We start from the raw sequence: 20,750 nt of genomic DNA, 5'->3' as shown, positions 1-20,750 counted from the left end.
AGATACCTTCTTTGTAACCTTTACTTTGCCTTCTTTCTTAAAAATTTTTTGAAGATTTTATTTGTGTGTGTATGTACATGTGCACATACATGGGCCCTGGAGCTATGGCAGGGTTGTGAGCCACCTACATAACTAATGGAGCCAAGAGACGTTATGTACTGTTAAATGTCAAGCCATCTCTTCAGGGCTTGTTTTTTTTGTTGTTGTTATTATTTGTTTTGTTTTGTTTCTTTCAATATTTTGTTAAAATTTTCAGCCAAGGACTTGCTGTATTCAGGCTGGCCTTGAACTTGTGATCCTCCTGCCTCCGTTGGTATTACAGTCTCTGCTGCCCCGTTCAACCTTTTTGTTTTTTCTCTTTTCTCTCGCACAACACCCTTTCTGTTTCCTAGGTGAAATTCCCATTTTCTAAGAACTCAACTCCTCTGTAGATTTCTTCAAGCATTAAAATAATTATTTTTACTGTAAGCACGGAATTGGACATGTGGCTCATTATTCGGACAGTCATAGCAGAGAAACTATTACTCTTTATCCTTACTCTTGTTTCTGACAGTTTTCACTACCTTAGGAACAAGGAGCTAGGTTGGCAGGGACCCCTAAAGATCTACCTGTCTCTGCCTTCTTAGCACTGATACCTGCATTCATGTACTACCAGACCTCCCTCTAAGTAACTCTGGGCTTCTGACCCAGGTCCTAATGTTTGCAAGGCAAACACTTTACTGGCAGAGCTGTTTTCCTAGCCCAACCTTCCTAACCATGTGACCCCTTAAGGCAGTACTCATGATGTGCTGACCCCCAACCATAACATTTTATTGCTACTTTGTAACTGTAATTTTGCTACTGTTAGGAATTATAATGTAAATATCTGATATGTGACCCTTGTGAAAGGCTTCTTCAACCCCCAGCCTGGACTCTGAGGTTGAGAATCACTGCCCTACCTACCACCAGTGTTAGTGGACAAAAAGAAAAAGCTTGTCATTTATGACCATTGTTTACTCTGTGTTAACATTTCTGTACCTTGATCGTGTGTGTGTGTGTGTGTGTGTGTGTGTGTGTATGTGTGTATGCAGAGGTCAATCTTCATGTACTTTGTCTTTTTTGGGGGGGGGGGGATTTTATTTATTTATTTATTTATTTTTCTTTTTTTTATTTATTTTATTTTATTTTTTATCAGTTACATTTTATTAACTCTGTATCCCAGCCGTGTCCCGATGCCTCATTCCCTCCCAGTCCCTCCCTCCCTCCTTCCCTCATCTCCACCATGCCCCTTTCCAAGTCCACTGATGGGGGGGACCTCCTCCCCATTCATCTGATCCTGTTTTATCAGGTATCTTCGTACTTTGTCTTTTGAGATAGGGTCTCACAGGCATGGAACCTACATAGAGGGTTACAGGGTTACACTGGCTAGCCAGTGACCCCCAGGGACCCTCCAGTCTCTGTCTGATCCCAGCGCTGGGATTTTTGTGTGGGTTTTGTGGATAGAGTTCAGGTCCTTAGGCTTGCATTGCAGATTCTTAATCCCCAGCCTGATTCTCTCCTTTGTTTTGTACAACTTTCATTTTCATAAACAAACATAAATAAACCAACAAAACATGCTTCAGAATTTTTGTGCATTGTTGATTTTTTTGTTTACTATTTTATGTATTATCTGGTTGAGAAATAGGGCTCTATAATGAAATATTGTTTCATTCAAGAGTATCATAACTGTACATTAAAATACAAACTGTCATGTCAAAGAGAATAATGCACCATGTGTAAATGAGGGATAGTTGTCTTTCAGTTATCTTCACTAAGAGACACATTTTAAGTACATCTGAACATAACTTGACTTCAGCTTATAGAGCATTAACTGAGGTAACTCATAGCGGTCGTTTGGTAAACTGTATTGTGATCTGAATATGAAATTTCCCACTTTCCCATGCTCGTGTTTTCATCCATCTCAAAATGTAAAACAAAACTCAAGTTATGCTTTACTGTCAAATTACTTATATAACGTGTGTTACTTTTCTGCATACCTTCACATTTATGTAAGATGCATAAAATTCATTGAATTTGATGTTTTGTGGTGGTATGTGTTCAGCTGACTGTTTTTTTAAGTTGTAAAATGTTTTCTTAAAGATAAGACTTAACAAAGAAAGTCTGGGATTTTCTAAGAGAATTGGAGCCTTAAATTGTGCTGTGCTTGACCTAAGATGAAGTTCTGAATAAGACTGGAAGAAAGCTATGTTTCTTTTCTTTTTCTTTCTTTCTTTTTTTTTTTTCCCCCTTCGGTTTTTCAAGACAGGGTTTTTCTGTGTAGCCTTGGCTGTCCTGGAATTGCTTTGTGGACCTGGCTGTCCTCAAACTCAAAAAGATTTACTTGCCTCTGCCTCCTTGAGTGCTGGGATTAAATCCTTGTACCACCAAGCCTGGTCCTATGTTTCTTTTCTTGTTGCTGCAACAAAATAACTAAGTTAGGTAGAGAAACTGATTTTAGCGGACAATTTGAGGTTATGGTCCATTCTGGCTATGGGGATGTGAATCAGTGGGGTCTCAGCTATGCTAGGTATTCAAGAAGCACAGTGAGTGGCTCAGCCTCCTTTCTTGGTTCATTCTAAGACCCCAGTCATCGTATTTAGAATGGATGTTCTCTCCTCACTTAATCTTATCTAGAGACTTCACTTCTCAGACATGCTCATGGGCTTGATTCCATGGTGATTATCCTGTCACCTTGTCACTCAAGATGAACTTTTACATCTTATGATCCAATTCCTCCTTTGTGAATAAAATTGTCAGAAAGTACAACGGTTGCTAAAGTCATCAGGGAGAACCTGAAACCTGCTTCTGCTTCTTTATGTTCATCGTAAAACTTCATATAGACCCTCCGGCCTTCATTCCTCCATGGATTCCTAATCTGTACCAGTGTTCTATACAGTAGAGATAGTAACTATGATTTAACAGCTTTACATTTAAATTGTCAACATCTGGTACATTGAAAAGTCAGCCCACTGTTACAGAAAAGAATTCTTCCCCCTAAAAATTCAAAACCAAATTTTCCTCAAAAAGACAGTCCCTTCTATCTTAATTCAGTGGTTATGGGTCTTGCAGCAGCAATCCTATATCAGAAGTAGCAATTCTTGCTGGGTAGGTGGGGATCACCTTTTTTGTTTGTTTGTTTTTTAAAGATTTATTTATTTATGTGTACAGTTTCCCTGCGTGTATACCTGCACCCCAGAAGAGGGCACCAGATCTCATTATAGATGGTTAGGAGCCACCATGTGGGTGCTGGGAATTGAACTCAGGACCTTTGGAAGAGCAGTTAGTGCTCTTAACCTCTGAGCCATGTCTCCAGCCCCAGGAAACACCTTTTTAATCCTGGCATCCAGGAGGTAGAAGCAGGTGGATCTCTGAGTTGAAGGACAGCCTGGACTACATAGACACTGTCTTCAAAAACAAACAAACAAGCAAACAAACAAAAAGTATGTGATGGAGTACCACTTAAACTGGGCCTAGTTGGAGACTGGGCTACTTGTCTGTAATTTGCAAGTTTTCTCAGAATGTAAAAACTGGGCTTTCTTATAAAAGAAATTAAAAAGTATATTTAGTGCCATCAAAAGAATATAGGATAAGGTGCTGTTTTGGTGATACGCCTAAATAATTTTGAAGAATCACATGTAACCTTTTAGCTTTTTGTTTGTTTGTTTGCTTGCTTGCTTGCTTGCTTTAATTTAAGAGACAGGCTCTCGTAGCATAAGCTGGCTTTGAACTCATTATGTAACCAAGAATGACCTCAGATTACCAATCTTCTGGCCCTCGTCTCTCAAGTGCTCTAAATACACTGTAGGCCCAGCCCCATTAATTTGTTTTGTTCCTAAAATCAGTTGTTTTCTTTGCTTATTGCTTTAAAAATACAACATTAGGGGATCTAGAATGGTAGCTTACCAGTTGAAAGCACTTGCTGCTCTTGCATCAGACTGGGTTTAGGTTCTATATCTCCTCCTAACCCCCATAGCTGCTAACAATTTATAACTCTAGTTCCAGGGGATCTGATGCCCTCTTAGGGTCTTCACAGGCATTGGATGCATTTTGTGTACAGACACTCAGGCATAATAACCATATGCATAAAATAAAAGTAATCTTTTTTTAATTTTAAAATTACAGTATATATATCCCTGTATATTTTGCTAATGTTTTGATGTATTTGTGTTCACAAATATCAACTATTTTGTAAACCAACAAAGTATTCTAATGCCTAATAGTTAGAACTTGGGGCTGTAGATTAGAAATAGGAACAGTCTTTTCAAAGAAATTTAGCTGGTCAGATTTTCAGCTAATTTGGAATTTTGGCAGTTTTGGTGAGACTTAATGGACAAATTGAATTGGCTGGGGAATCCTGGAATTAATAGAGGTTACATGATCATATAAATTTTATACCTACAAATCTTATACTGTGACCTTAGAGCATTAGATGATAATCCCCAAGTGCTATGACATTCTAAAAAAAGAATTGTTGATCTTAATCAGTTGTTTCTTGACACTTCCAAAGTGCTATGGCAGTCTAAAAAGACTTGTTGGTCTTAATCAGTTGACTCTGCTTCATAAAAATTTAATCTTACCCATGTGACTATCGCTGGAGAAATAACTGTATTAGCCCAAATAACAAGAATGGCAAGGGTACGTAATTTAGCATCTGAGTTTGGGGCCTATTCAGGAAAAGGGGAGGGCTTCTACCTAACCAAATGACATCACTACCTAAAGGATGAACTGCTTGCTTATAGCGTAATGATATTTCTCAGGTGGGTTAGGATTTCTACAAGGTTGAGTACTATATAATATTTAGCTAGGCTGTTGTAAACTTTCTATGTTATCTGACATGGTAGTTTTTGAAATGGTTTGTTTTTTACATATATATTTACCGTGCAACTGTTTTCTTGTTATCCCTGCCCCTACATGTCTTAATGTAGGATTTTTAATTTGGATTGATAGTATAATGTATATCCCTTGTGTTTTTTTATGGAAAATATATTTTAAATACCTATTGCAAATACAGTAATGTGAAATCCTTATGGTTTTATTCAGCTACTCATTTTTGTTGCATTGGCAGAGTGAAGATAGTCCAAGTCCTAAGAGACAGCGCCTCTCTCATTCAGTCTTTGATTATACATCAGCATCACCAGCTCCCTCACCACCAATGCGACCATGGGAGATGACATCAAATAGGCAGCCTCCTTCAGTTCGACCAAACCAGCATCACTTCTCAGGGGAACGATGCAACACACCTGCACGCAACAGAAGAAGGTTAGTTCATAACTGTTTGTTTCTTACTTTCTTGCACTGGTGGATTTGTGAATAGTTTTTAGTGTCAGAAAGCATATTTTTATAGCTATTTCATAAACATGTCAGTACATGTACATACATATATCCATGCATAAAATTATTAAAAGGTGTTCAGGTTTCTATCTTAGGCTATAAAGAGTTCATTAAGCTCTTCATTAGTAAGTAAAGAAACTGAAGGAGACTAAAGTGGTTTACCTAAATGTCAGTCTAGGCCGTTATATATAAATTTAACTACCTTCCGCTTTATTTAGGACTGATTATGAATCTAGGCTACTAAAGGTTCATTATTTGTCTAGTATCCACAAAGTCCTGTACTCAATACCCCCAATACACACCCCTTCTATAGCCTACAATCCTGGTAACTAAAAAGTGTTCTATACCTCATAACTATCAGAATATATTAGAGCTTAGAGATGACATCTCTAAGCTTACATCTGCCCTTCCACAATCCTCATATCTTTAAGAGCTTTATTTCTTAGAAAACTGGTATAAAGTCAAGATGAAATTTAGTTCATCTTTTCAGTAGAGGTTGAATCTTGCCTTTCCTTCTCAGGGGGGTTAATTTCTTCCTCAGCAACTTGTCCTTCAGTTGCCGGAGATTACTTTCTTATTCCAAGGAAATCAGTATCTCTTTGGGACCTAATAAACAGTAGTCAGGAATTAAGTTAGGAAACTGTTATGAAACAGTTCAGGAAACTGACCCATTTAGGAAACTAAATGCTTTTGTGCCTCTACATAAAGAACTCATGTATTGAAGCGTTAACCTTCATGATTGTTGGAGATAGACTTCTAAGGAAGTTGTTGAGGTTCGATAAGTTTGCAAGGGTGGGGCCCTCGTCTAATAGGGATCAGAGAGCTCACTCTCCTGTGCCAGACGTGATGCAAGCCAGGAACAGAGCTCTCATCAGAACTCCAGGTCATCTGGCACGGTGGCACATGCCTGTAATCCCAGCACTCTGGGAGTCAGAGGCTGGTGGATCTCTGTGAGTTAGAGGCCAGCCAAGACTACACGGAGAAACCCTATCTTGGAAACAAAACAAAAAAAGAAGAAGAAGGGGAAACACCTCCAGGTCAGATAGTTACACCTTGGTTAGAGACTGGTAACCCTAGAACTTGGAGAGAATAAGCACATATTGAAGACATTTTTCAGGTTTTGTTACAGCATTCTTAGAAGATTAAATAGATACAATCTTAACAGCTACCATTGATATCACAAACCAGCCAAAATAAATCTATGTCAGAGTGTCTCAACAGACATTTAACACTTTTTAAATACCCAGTACTATATTAGGCAATTATATGGAAATATTTGAGTAATTTATGGCTACTAGGCAAATTATTTCTATAAAAGTTATAGCTTAAATACCTAGCTGTATATAGTCTTTTTCCAATTTATGGTGAACTGTTTGCTGTGCATTCAGAACATGTGAAACAAATATACAATCGGAAGGATAACATGCATTAACTCCTAGATTAAAACTGGCCTCTGATAAACTGCCTCCTAACACAGACATGGATGCACAGATGGACACACACCACAAGCACGTGCACCCGTGCCATGTCTTCTTTCTTCCAAGGGAGTAAGCTTGTACTTTCTAGATCCCTGTTTGTTGTTGTTTTGAATACCTGTATATATATTTTTAAACAGTACAGTTTGGGATTCTGTTTTCATTTAAATGTATTCTTTGATTTTATTAAGCATCTGTGTTTAATGTTGATAGAAAATTTATTTTTAAATTTTATGTACATTGGTGTTTTGCCAATATGTATGTCTGTGTGAGGGTGTTGGGTCCCCTACAACTGGAGTTGCAGTTGTGAGCCACCACGTTGGTGCTGGAATTGAACCTAGCCCTCTGGAAGAATGGTCAGTGCTTTTAACTGCTGAGCCATCTCTCCAGCCCAGCATTTATTTTTTTACTGTGGTGTACTCTTACATTAAAGTAGGACAGTTTATCTGCCTACTATTGGTTAGTAGTTGTGTCCTGGATATTATTACTATAAAGAGTACTATTAGGAACTTTTGAACACATACCTCATTTAAATGTACTGATGTTGTATTAGAAATAAGCCAAAAATATTAAATGGATGGCAGTGTATGTTTACAGATGAGATAGTAACTAGCTTTTGTTTATAAATCTGCAAAAAAGAATCATGCTCTTCTCTCATGGAAATACAAAAGAGGAGCAGGCAATACAAAATACTTAGCAACCATAAAACAGGAATATGAATTGCAACCCAGCAAATAAATACCCATGATTCTATCTCAATAATAAACAGCTAAGTCCTGGCAAGGTAGCTCAGAGCGTAAGAGTGCTTGTTGCCAAGTCAGACAACATGAATTTGATCCCTAGGATTCACATAGTAAGAGGAAAGAATGAAGTTCTGCAGGTTTTCCTCTGACTTACACAGAATACGCCATGGCATGTGTGCACACCCCTCCCCCCAAAAAATGTTAAAGAGGGAGTAGTAACTTTTCCTTATGAAACAATTCCCTTAATAAATGTGGAAATGTGAGTAATAGAAAAATCCCTATCAGAGCAACAGAGTAGCAGTCCTTGCAGATCCATGCTTGTTAAAAATTACTGGTGAGTCTTATGTTCAAATTAGTTGGTTTTAAAAATTGATTTGGAACCATTCAGTTCTTTATTACTTCAGCTTACTTTAGCATATATTATTTACAAGAAACATAATAAAGAATCCTGATGGATCATGCTAGTAAGCATTACAGTAATGACCTTCTTTTTGACATTTACCCTATTATAGTCCTCCTGTTAGGCGTCAGCGAGGAAGAAGGGATCGTCTGTCTCGACATAATTCCATTAGTCAAGATGAAAACTATCACCATCTCCCTTATGCACAGCAGCAAGCAATAGAGGAACCTCGAGCCTTCCACCCTCCGAATGTATCTCCCCGTCTGTTACATCCAGCTGCTCATCCACCCCAGCAGAATGCAGTCATGGTGGACATGCATGATCAGGTACAGTAGCAAAATGTCTTGGGAATAAAAATGGTAAAACTTAGTGGCTATTTATTAGGATTCATTGATTTTGTTGTTATACATTTCTATAATTCCTGAAATGTAGCTATTTAAATTCTCCATTCCATTTAGTAATGGAAATTTAACCAAGCATTATGGCACACACCGTGGATTCTAGCAAATCTCCGAGGCCAAAGGAGGGCTATAGTAAGACCTTATTCCAATAAATGAATGAATGAAAATTAACAATTTTAAATTTAAATTCTACAGAGGATAAAAACTCAAAGGGAAAAAAATTAAAATAACATGAAAGAAGAATCAGTTTTACAAGTGCTTCAAAGGATTGTATACAGAAAATTATAAAACATTGTTGAGGAAATTGAAAGAAAACCTGTGTAAAAGATGAGCTGTTGGCTTGAAAGGCCCAGTTGTGTAAAACCTACCAGTTCTCAAAATGTAGACTAGAGGAATTAGTGGAGTTCCAAATAAGATTGCAGTAGATTTTTAGTATAACTTAAAAAGTTGATCATGATTTTTGACTCTCCCCCACCCACCCACCCGAGACAGGGTTTTTCTGTATAGCCCTGGCTGTTCTAGACTTTCTTTATAGACTAGGCTGGCCTTGAACTCACAGAGATCTGCTTGCCTCTGCTTCTCTGAGTTCTGGGATTATAGGCATGCGCCACTGTGCTGGCTCTGATAATTTTTTAAAAAATCTATAATTGATAGAAAAAAGCAAGCTGTTGTTGTTTTGGTGAAGTTTTATCCTTCCTTAGCTCTACATGCCTGTTTATCATCTACAGCAACTATATTTAGACTACAGACCTAAAGTACTGCTTTCTGCTTTGCCTTTTAAGGAAAAAAAAAAAAACAACACACAGCTATACCTCTTGGCATAGACTCAAGCAAATGTCTTTCTCATACAATTTTTTTTTTAAGTGTATGAGTGTTTTGTATGTCTGTATACTTCGTGTATGTCTCATGCCCATGGAGGCCAGAAAAGGTGTCATATCCCATGGAACTAAAGTTACAGATGGAAGTAAGCCACCATGTGGGTCCTGTGCAGTAGTTCATAACCACTGAGTCATTTCCCCATCTCCTGAAAATAATTTTTAATTGGATGAATGGAAACAGCAACACTTAGACATTCATTTTAAAAAACACCACTTCAAAGCTGCTAAGATGAATCAGCAGGTTTAAAAAAAACAAAAAACAACTGCTTGCTGCCACGCCTAGAACTGAGCTCGGTCCCTAGGACCTACATCGTGGAATCAGCTCCCATAGGCTGTCTTTTTATCGACACACACAAACACATAAGCTGGTTTGTTTCTTTGTGGTTTTTGGAGACAGGGTTTCCCTGTGTAGCCTTGGCTGCCCTGGACTTGCTTTGTAGATCAGGCTGGCCTCAAACTCACAAAGATGTGCTTACCTCTGCCTTCCTGAATTCTGGGAAAGTTGTTTATTTTAAAATGCCAATTCACAAATTGTACAATAGACTTAATTATTTAGACCCAGCAATATAGGTTAATAGGCTTTCTAGGTAGTTCAAGTCTTTACTTCACTTAGCTACTGTTGCATAATCCTGAAGAAAAAAAAAGCATAAACAGACATAGCAATTCAGCTTTTCCCCCCAGGACTGGGGTGTAAACTCCATGTCTTGAATAAAAAAAAAAAAACAAGGGTTTTTTTGCATCTATACCAGGCATCTATACTGAGCTCATATCCTAAGCAGCATTTTCAGTTTTACTTCCAGTTTTTAGGACTTAATAAAGGCATCTGTGCCATGGTCAGTAATCTAATGAAACAGATTATAAAGCCTAGAAATAAGGCGACACATCTGTGGATACTTTGATTTGATATATGGTGATAGTTGAATTGTAAGACGGCAGGGTCTTTAGTAAATGATGTTAAAACAATTAGGTATCCAGAAAGGTAGCTTATGAATAGCTTCATTTCCTTCAGGAGAAAGGGCTTTCTTGAATAAGAACAGAAAAAAGTAAACAAAATTACTGGTACATTGAATATAATTAAAATTTCTCAATTTCGGTGTTTGTTGTTAGACATAAATATATATTGGTTATTTATTTTTTTGGTCGATTACCAAAATAATTCAAAAAAGAGGAAGGAAGATTTTTAGCACTGGTGCAGTAATAACACAGAATTTATTTGTAAGAGTTTGAACTTTAGCTTCTACTTTATATCATATGCAGAAGTTAGTTCCAGTAGGGATGGGAATGTGCCTCAGATGATTAGTGTTGCCCTGCATACACAAGGCCATAGGTGTGCTCTTCCAGTGTCAACCAAGATATGGTGGTGCAACTGTAATTCCATTACCCAGGAAGTAGAAGCTAGTGTATACGGAAGTAGCAACCCTTGACAAAGCCCAGGGAGGCAGAGGCAGGCGGATCTTTGTGATTTCGAGGCCAGCTGAGTCTAGGACAGCCAAGGCTACATAGAGAAACCCTGTCTCAAAAAATAAAAAACAAGTTGCACTGTCTGTCTTTCAAGATGGCTTAGTAGGTAAGGCCCATGATGCCAAGCTTGACCACCTGAGTTCAGTCCCCAGAACCCACGTGGTGCAAGGAGAGCACCAATTCCTCCAAGTTGTCCTGTTGATTTCTGAGTGCACCTAAGCATGTGTGCTTCCAAATATAGATACACATGATAGTAATAATGGGGATAAGGAGATGGCTCGGTAGATATTGGTCCTGCCCCATAATTTTGAAGAATGGAATTAAGATGCACATAAAACTCAGTTGAGCCGAGTGGACTGCCTTTAATCCCAGAGGTGGAGATAGCAGATGGCTGGGGCAAGCTGCCCAGCTAGACCAAGCTGAATCAGAGAGCTCCAGGTCAGCAAACTTGGTTTTGACAACAGTGGAGGCTTCATGAAAAAGAAAGTCTTAAATGGTTAATAACCTATGCCAAAAAAAAAAAAAAAAAGTTTAACATCTATAGTTAGATAAATGCAAATTTAAATCAAATGTGCTGTACCATTTCTCACTCTGATTTGCAAAGCATGTTAGTGAGCCACATCTTTGAGAAGAGAGGAAACGGGTCATTTTATGTCATTGTTGGCATTTGGCTTACTTACTATAGCCTTTTCAGGTGATTAGATGTTAGCTTTACATTTTTTAATATGAGTCTGGAGACATGACAGAGGAGTTAAGAGTCCTTTCTGCCCTTACAGAGGAATAGAGTTAGGTTCTTAAGCACCTGCTTTGGAAGGCTCAGAACCCACAGTTTCAGGGGTTTTGATAACCTCTGGCCTTTACAGGCACCTGTGTAATAAACTCACACAGGCACATGCTTACACACATGCATTCAAATGATAAATAAGTCTCTCTCTTTAAAATCTGAAATGGATCCCCATTTCCTTACCTTATGCTTTGAGATAAGTAATACTAATACGAATGAAAACAGCATGGTGAGTTTTGTTTTGTTTTGTTATAGTTGTGTTTATAGTTACAAAAGAGTAATGACAGGTTGAGTACCTATATCCTAATTAGCAAACAAGTATTTTTGAAATATCTGGTTAGCCTCAGAGAAATGAGGGAAAGGCATAGCTACAATATTACGTGGGAAAAGGTTAGGCATTACTTACATATTTATGAAGGGTGCTGGGAATGGAACCCAGGGCTTTGAGCAAGCACACTGACACTAAGCTTTGTATCCCTAACTCAGATTTAATTTTTAATACCTCTTTCATTCCTTCACCTGTTGAAACTAGATAAAAATATTTTTATTTTGGATATGAACAAAACATACATGCTCTGTGTGGGAGAGGGCTCAGCAAGTAAGAGCACTGGCTGTTATTGGAGAGGACTCAGGTTCAATTCCCAGTATCCAAGTTGACAGCTAGCAACCACCTGTAGCTAGTTCCACGGGATCCATTGCCCTTTTCTGGCTTGAGTGGGCACTGCACTTAAATGGTCCACAGACCATGCAGGCAAAAACACCAGTATACCTAAAAAGTCAGAATAATTATTTTTAAAAATTCACAAGCTTTCATATTTATAAAAGATTGTTTTTAGGAGGCAGGCTGAAAGAGTTAACATTCTAAATAGTTTTTTTCTTATTGATTCATTGTGAATTTCACATCATGTACCCCAGTTCCACGCATTTACCAGTCCCTTCATATCTGCCCTCTCCTCTTGTAACCTAACCTCCCCCCTATCTCCAGCCATCTCTGGGGCCATCTCCAGCCCTCTTTTTCAGTCTTTTAGTTCTAGATCTGTGAGGATAATGTATAATCTTCATAGAGTTATCTTTCCTATATAAAGACAACAAGTATTCCAGTTGAAACTACTAGAGGAATCAAGGAATAGTGTCACAGACCTCTAATTCTAGCACTTGGGAGGTGAAAGCAAGGGGATCGGGAATTCATGGCCAACTTTGGCTACATAGTGAGTTAGAGGCTTACTGAACTAGTTAAGACTCGTTCAAAAAAGAAAAAAAAATGGAGGGAAGTACATTATGAAAATCTGTATAGCAGATTGCTTGGGCAGGGTCTCATTTAGCCCAGACTGTCTTTTAATACACTGTAAGTTACAACAGCAACAACAAAGACCTTGAATTTCTGATCCTCTTGGCAACACCTCCCAGAGCCAAGATTACATGATTGAGCCACTGTGCCTAGTTTATGTGGTGCTAGGGTCAAACCTAGGACCTCATGTATGTAAACAAGTACCTTACCAACTGAGCTACCTCCCCAAGCTATCAAATGTTAATTTTTAAAATAGTTAACATTTTTACTTTTCTTCCCTAAAAGCTCCATCAAGGAACAGTTCCTGTCTCCTACACGGTCACCACGGTGGCGCCCCATGGGATTCCACTATGCACAGGCCAGCACATCCCTGCTTGTAGTACACAGCAGGTCCCAGGGTGCTCTGTGGTCTTTAGTGGACAACACCTCCCTGTCTGTAGTGTGCCTCCTCCAGTAAGTCCGTCTTTATTCTCATTTGATCTTAACTACTTAAAATAGCGTGCCATACCTAGTTGTTCATGACATAAAGTTCAGCAGTCCCCACTTAGGATAGCTAACAAAGTTTAAGAACCATCTTTGTAGCTTCATTTCCAAGTAAAAAGATTAATTTTACTATAATAAAAATTTCAGGATTAATTACAGTGACCATTAAAGTTAGCTTTAAAGTATGATGCATTTTATTTACAGAGGTTAAAATATGTACATTTAAGTCCTAAACCATATCTTTTTCTATAAAAAAGTTTATAATTAAACCTTAATAAAGTTTGCTTTAGGCTCAGTAATGTAATATTTAGCATCTAGCCACCTTAGCCCTTTCTGTGGCCTCACTGGGGACTCTGAGTGCCAGCCTCATTTTTCATGATGAGAAACTTGTTAATAAAAATGCAATCATCCACAGTATCTATAAACTTGATCTGAAAGGTGAAAGTATTTTCTTATGCCATAGAGACCTTGAGATTCAGACTTATTTTTCCCTCTAAAGCTTATATTTTATCTTGTAATATCCTGACTCATGGTTCAACTTTCTTACTTAACAATGAAGGTGGCTGAAATCCAGAGGGTCTCAGTAACTTATCTTTAGAGGAAAGCACTTGGAAAAACCTGAGTATAAGTTTAACTCCCCTGGTCCACTTATGAGGTTAAGGTAAACATACATGTATCAATGCCAGTTTAACAATTAAATGACCCCAGCTGGTTTCTCAGGAATAGAGTGAAGCATTGTGTTGTATTTACCGACTGGCATAGTGAGACAACTATAAGGAAAAGATTCTTTTCCTGCATAGTGTACTCTCTTTCCTTAATTTCACGATTTGGAAAAATGACAAAGTACAGACTAAACTATTTACCAATTCTTATAGGTACAGAAATATTCTAGTACTTAACATTTATTATTATAAGTTAGACATTTTTGTGTGAGTGGGGGGAGGTGTGGCAATTTGATTCATATCTTATTGAAGAAAATTGTATCATCTGACATTTTTAACTTAAAAGTATTTTTTTTTTTTTACAGATGCTTCAGGCATGTTCAGTTCAGCACTTACCAGTACCATATGCTGCATTCCCACCCCTTATTTCTAGTGATCCATTTCTTCTACATCCTCCTCATCTGTCTCCCCATCATCCTCCTCATTTGCCACCACCAGGCCAGTTTGTTCCTTTCCAAACACAGCAATCACGATCGGTAGGTATTTCTCTTTGTGTTTGCATTTTTTCCAGAATGTTAAGATTAGGCTAATTAGTTCAGTAAATGTAAGTCATTTTTTGCCACTTAAGCACTACAACGTTGGTATTCTTGCAGCTCTTAAAAGAAATGAAGGAACTACTTATTCATAAATTTGTTTAAATATACTTTAGAGTTAGCTTATTTACATTTTTTTCCTGGTTATTTTAGTACTACTTACCTTAAGTGAATTTCTGTTGTTTCTGTATATCTGCAGTCTTCCAGGCAGTTAAAAGCAAAGAAAAATTCTTAACTAGGTTTTATGTACACATTATGTATGTATTTCTGCTTTATGCATTCTAATTATTTTAAGTCTATAATTGTGTGTTTGTTCATTCTGAGGTTGGGGCACCAGGCTCCTAGAAGCCAGAGCACAGTTTTGTGGAGATGGTTTTCTTCCACTTTCAGTGTACATTCAAGAACTTGAGCTCAGGTTGCCAGAATTACTCAGCAAGCCACATCTGAGCCACCTCACTGCCCTCTCGTCTATTTCTAAATTGAGAAATGGAAACCTTATAATTGTCAGCACTGAGAGAGAGTGGAGATAGAACACACACCATGTATTACCATGTGTACAAGGTGCCTGTGACACAATTTAAGAAAGCATACCACATGCTATGAAGTACAATGGGATTTATAATCATTGTTCACTCCGTGCTCACAATACATTGAGTTTTAGTCTCCCTGTGTGTCCTAGGCTGTCTTCAAACAGTTCTCCTGCCTTCACCCCAAGGAATATGCTAACATGCCCAGCCACAGTAAAAGTAAACCAGAAATGTCCGTTTTGTAAGTGAAGAATACTGATACAGAATTTATCTGAAAGTCACATACTGATTGACGCCAAAGCTTATGATTTTTGTACCAGGGTGCAACTTGCACTGTACCATACCTCATTTTCCCTGCTTTGACATACATATGCTAGTTTATTACGGGAGGGTCAGGGTCTGAAAGTTCTGTTGATTAGGGTATTATGACAATTAAAACTAACTTTCTAATTGACTTACTATAACTTTTCCTCTCCCATTTTAAGAGTTTGAGTATTAAAAGACATACTATTCTGGAAATGCTTAATGTGTAATTAAGACCAATTAAAGGTAGGAAATCGTCTGTCTTATTTTAGTTTGCTGTATCAACCATGGCTTTAAAAGTACTATTTATTGTTTTTATTATTGAAAAAAATGTTAAGCATTGGGGACATAGTGATTTCTTTTTTCCCTCCACAGCCTTTGCAGAGGATAGAAAATGAAGTGGAGCTCTTAGGAGAACATCTTCAAGTAGGCAGTTTTACTTATCCCTCTTCAGCCCATCCTCCAACATTACCTCCGTCAGCTCCTTTGCAGTTCCTGACACATGACCCTTTGCATCAGGAGGTGTCCTTTGGAGTAGTAAGTCTACATGCATTGCTATATTATTCATTTATTTATTTGACAACTTATTCTGAGTTGTTTTCACTGTGACTCTGAAAATGTTTGGAATTCATATATTCTTAAAATCACTTGCGTGTGTGTTTTATCCTGGTTGTAGTATCAGTGTTAACATAAAAGAACTAGTTAATGACAAGTGAACTGTAAGTTTTTTTTAAAAAAAAAACCAAGTGGCAGCTGGACATGGTGGCACAAGCCTGTCATCCCAGCACTCAGAAGGAAAAGCAGGAGTATTACTGCAAGTTTAAGGCCAGGTTCGTCTACAGAGCAAGTTCCTGGCCAGTCTGGGCTAGATATCAAGACCCTGACTTAAACAAGTTGGGAAGCCGGAAGTGGTGGTGCACGCCTTTAATCCCAGCACTCAGGAAGCAGAGGCGGGCAGGTCTACATAGCGAGATTCATCCAGTACAGCGAGGGCTATGCAGAGAGACCTTGTTTCAAAAAACCACAAATAAAACAAAAAAACCAAGTTGGAGCCAGCAAGGTAGCTAGCTCAGAGGGTAAGGGTTCTTGCCATGTAAGCCTTTGAGTTCCAGGATGGAACTCACATGGTGGTAGGAGGAAGGAACCAACTGTACAGACTTATCTGACCCTTCACTTTCATGCTGTGACATGTTCTCTTAACATCATTCAGACACTTTTTTTTTATAGTTTTAAATAGATTATTTGACATTGCTTATAAACATAGAATGATCATTTTCAACCTTTCCCTTTTACAGCCTTATCCTCCATTTATGCCTCGGAGACTCACAGGACGTAGTAGATACCGGTCCCAGCAGCCAATACCACCTCCTCCTTATCATCCCAGCTTACTACCATATGTGTTGTAAGTACCTTCTTTTACTGAATTCTCTTGAGAGTATTTGTTTTATGAATGCCTTCCTTGTGGTCTTAGTATGTGTTAAGAGACTATTTTTGCTTGATGTTAAGTGGTTATGGGACTAGAGAGCCATTACTTAAGAAATGAGGAAGGTAGAAACACAAATTATCTAACAGATTAAAAGATGGAAAATTTTAAAGTATTTGCCACTTAAACAGTTAAATCAAATTTTTTGTTTTGTTCTGTTTTAGATTTTATTTTGTGTGTTAGTCTTCCCCTGCCAATGTTTATCTGTGCCATGTGCATGCAGTGCCTGTAGAGGCCAGAAGAGAGCATTAGATTCCTGGAACTAGAGTTACGGGTGGTTGTGAGCCACTATATGGATAGTGGGAACTGAACCTAGGTCATCTGTAAGAACAGCAAGTGCTCTTAACTGTTGAGCCATCTTGTTAGCACCTAGAGTTACAAAACAACCCCTATTCACATGTATTTATCATGCATGGGGTCAGGGAGTATGTGCAAGCCACAGCAGGCATGTGAAGGTCGGAGGACACCTTGAAGAGGCATATTCTCTCTACCTGTGAATTTCAGGGATCATCAGGCTTGCTGGGAACATCTGTACTGAGTCATGTCTTAGGCCTTCATGTAGCTTTTGATTATCCAGCTTTTGATGGTGTTTTTCTTGGAAAAAAACAAGAAGTCATTTCTACATCTTAAAACTTGTCTGTTAGGATTAAGTTTGTCTGTAATGAACATTATGGCTTAACTATGGTAGTTTTTTGTTTCGTACATAATGAAGTATGTAGGTAGGCCAACTCCAGGATGGTTTGTTAACCTTCTGCCTGTGGAGATGGATTCTTCTGCCCTCCAATCCTAGGGTGTGCTCATGGTCCTGAAGCTGCAGCCATCATATCAGTAGCCCAGCATAGACGTATGCGTGGGAAGCTGGGTGTGCTGGTGTACTGTCATCCCGGGGGTCGCGGAGCTGAGAGACTGAGTTCAAGGCCAGCTTGCCTCACAGTAAAAGTACCAGGGCCAGGCTGGGTTACACAGCAAGACACTGTCTCAAAGAAAGGAAGGGTTGGGAAAAAACAGGTTTCTCTTCCTACCTGCTTCTCTTGATGGCTCCCAAATGAAACATCTTATTGTTGTTGATACTTCGTTGACTGGGACTCGAGTCACATGCTTATAATGACCTTTTAAAACAAGAATGAACTGTAATCTTTAAACTACAAGTTACTGTTCTGATTATTTTAGCTCCTTTTCCTCCCTCCCATCTCCCACCTCTCTCCTGTCTTAAAATAGAGTAATATGACTCCCAATTTAGAGCTTAAAAATGTTTCTGTTTAATCTTGTGCATTTTCATGTAAATTTTAAAATTTACATTAATTTTGTACTAAAAGATAAAAGAAGCTTAATTAGTTCTGTGTAAAGTCCATAGATCAATATGGAGAATTAGTACTAACAAGTCATCTTTCTAGTCTGCTTTATATTACTGTTTATCTTAGCAGTCTTGGGTTGGTTGGTTTTGGGTTTTGGAGACAGGGCTGTCCTGGACTAGCCTTGAAGACTAGGCTGGCCTTGAGTTCACATCTGCCTACCTCTGCCTCCTGGGTGCTGGCATTTAAGGCACGCACCACCATGCCCCCTGCCTAGCAGTGTTTATTATATATGTCTTACATAATTTTTACTAAGTCTCTGCCTACATTTTTCTCATTACATTTCTTTTATTAGTGTGAGTGTGTGCACACATGCCTGTGTGCATGTGCACACCATGGCCCACCTGTGGTAGCTGGGTTCTCCTTCCATCATGTGGGTTCTGGGGATCAAGTTGAGATTATCAGGCTTGATAGAGCTCCTTTACCTGTTGAAGCAGTCTCTGGTTTTCACATTTGGCTTGTTATGCTATTGTAAATGGTATGTTTTCACTGTCAACTTTAGTCTGTTCCTAGTAAAGTCAGTGCCTTTAATGAGTTACTAATTACCACTGACCTCCTTCGTCTGTGTGATTTGTCCTTCTGCTGCATATTTGTGTTAATGTACCTACATATTAATGCTTCCTTGGTGGTTTTCTTTGTAGATCAATGCTTCCAGTACCACCTACAGTGGGCCCAACTTTCAGCTTTGAATTGGATGTGGAAGATGGAGAAGTTGAAAATTATGAGGTTTGTAGATGAATTATGAATTAATTTAAGAAGTATTGTGTGTAATTGTCGTATACTTTCACATAAATGTTTATTGGGTTAACTTTACATTTTAAGATACATGTAAGTCATAAGATGATCCAGCATTCCTAGAATACTTGACCATTTGCCACAAAGCTGCTAGAGTAGGTAGTTACTCTGCTCAGCCACAATTCCAGGGAGAATGCAAACGATGAGAACGTGTTGAGTTTGATGAGATGTGTAAGAAAGATTTGTGGAAACAAAGACGTTTGCGCTGAATCCTGAAGAAAGGGATTTTACTTGCTTTCTTACTTACTGCATGAGCAGGTGTTACACATTGTGGAATAAAACATATGGTCCGTGACTGAAGTGGAAGGGACAAAGTGGACCTGGTGTGGTCACACATGCCTGTGGTGCTTGCACTTCAGAGGTGGAAGCAGAAGTACAGTAAATTTGAGGCCATCCTAGTCGACATAGTAAGACCATGTCTTAAAAAAAAGAGAGAAATGGAGATTTGAGGCATGATATTGGGTACTTAAGAGTCTGAGTCCGGCTGGAGAGATGGCTCAGTTTAAGAGCACTGGATGCTCTTCCAAAGGTCCTGAGTTTAATTCCCAGCAACGAAACGGTGGCTCACAACCATCTATAGTGAGAATTCCATGCCCTTTTCCTGCCTACAGGCACACATGCCGACAAAATAATGTATAAAAAATAAATCTTTTTTTTTTAATCTGAGTCAGAAGGATCTTGAATTCAAGATCAGCTTGAGCTATATAGCAAAACACTTGTCTTTGTTAAAAAAAAAAGGCAACCTAATTATATGTTAAAGTAGGTAAATAATGATCCATTAAAAGTTCAGGAAGAACGAGGTACTAGCGTAAAATCAGTAAATATAATAATTGTAACATACTAAAGATTCAGGTATTTTTAAGTATGAGTTCATAGTAAATACTTTTAAAAACCAATTCTTTGGTCTTTTTATTCCATCTTTTCTTTGTATACTACTGGATGCAATTTAGTGTGTAGGAGTTACTCATTATAAGAATATTTCTCTTAATAATGGTGAAATTAGTATTTTGCCAGCCTTGATAAATTTATAGCACATAACAGGCTCATTAGTACCTGGTATCTGTGGGCTTGACAAGAGTCATATTTCTCATAAGAATGTGCTGAACCAAATATGTCAGAAGTAGAAAGTCATTAGAGTCATATTGGGAATGTCTGTAGGTTTTTGGTTTATTTTGAGACAGGTTCTCCAAGCTGGCCTTGAACTTGTGATTATTCCTACCTCCATCTTTTAAGTACTGTTATTAATAGTTCCGCCATATCTGGTTTGATGTTGTCCTGAGGCTGTAAGCCAGTATTTTGAGCATGCTAAGCCATCACTCCACCAGTTGAGCTACATTCGTAGCCACCCACTGGGAATTTCTACAGGTCTTTGACTTGCTTTCTTCAACAAATATAAGGATAAAAAGAGACTTGACAGGCTTTATCAAAGGACCAGAGTTAATAGCCCTGAATCACTCTCATGGTGGATGTCTTAGTTGCTGTCCTAATGCATCTCTCTGCAAGTCTGTGCCCTTGCTCCTGAAAAATACCGCTTATAGCAGATACAGGCGAGATTGCCTTCCAAGACTGGACGTGACTAGAAAGACTTACTGAAAGCAAATGTAAAAAATCTTTTAAAAAGTTAGGGTGCAGCCTCAACAGAAACATGCAAAGGAGTCAAGTAAAGGTTGTTATCCTAGGAACTCCATTTAATTCTAGAGTAAGTACATAAAGTTTTCTATGTAAAATAAAAAGCTTGTAAGTTCACTCACACCAGTAATCCTACTAACACTT

At 38.3% G+C, this 20,750-nt stretch overlaps 1 protein-coding gene across 15 annotated transcripts in view; it reads left to right on the top strand.

Moving 5' to 3' along the window:
• Window positions 1–20,750, top strand: part of Rnf38 (ring finger protein 38) — a 104,994-nt gene that overhangs the window by 74,390 nt on the left and 9,854 nt on the right. For 14 of the 15 annotated variants that reach the window (XM_060379844.1, XM_021645974.2, XM_060379845.1 and 11 more), the window contains 7 exons: window positions 5,084–5,277; window positions 8,080–8,293; window positions 13,065–13,232; window positions 14,290–14,460; window positions 15,723–15,884; window positions 16,643–16,749; window positions 18,824–18,908. In XM_060379844.1, the coding sequence (XP_060235827.1) occupies window positions 5,084–5,277; window positions 8,080–8,293; window positions 13,065–13,232; window positions 14,290–14,460; window positions 15,723–15,884; window positions 16,643–16,749; window positions 18,824–18,908 (1,101 nt within the window). Of the gene's footprint in view, window positions 1–5,083; window positions 5,278–8,079; window positions 8,294–13,064; window positions 13,233–14,289; window positions 14,461–15,722; window positions 15,885–16,642; window positions 16,750–18,823; window positions 18,909–20,750 lie in introns of those variants that run through there. The other variant, XM_060379847.1, reaches the window with a different exon arrangement.

This window comes from Meriones unguiculatus, chromosome 3 (genome assembly GCF_030254825.1).
Source record: "Meriones unguiculatus strain TT.TT164.6M chromosome 3, Bangor_MerUng_6.1, whole genome shotgun sequence".
Lineage (NCBI taxonomy): Eukaryota > Metazoa > Chordata > Mammalia > Rodentia > Muridae > Meriones > Meriones unguiculatus.
This window is presented reverse-complemented; position numbering and strand designations above follow the sequence as displayed.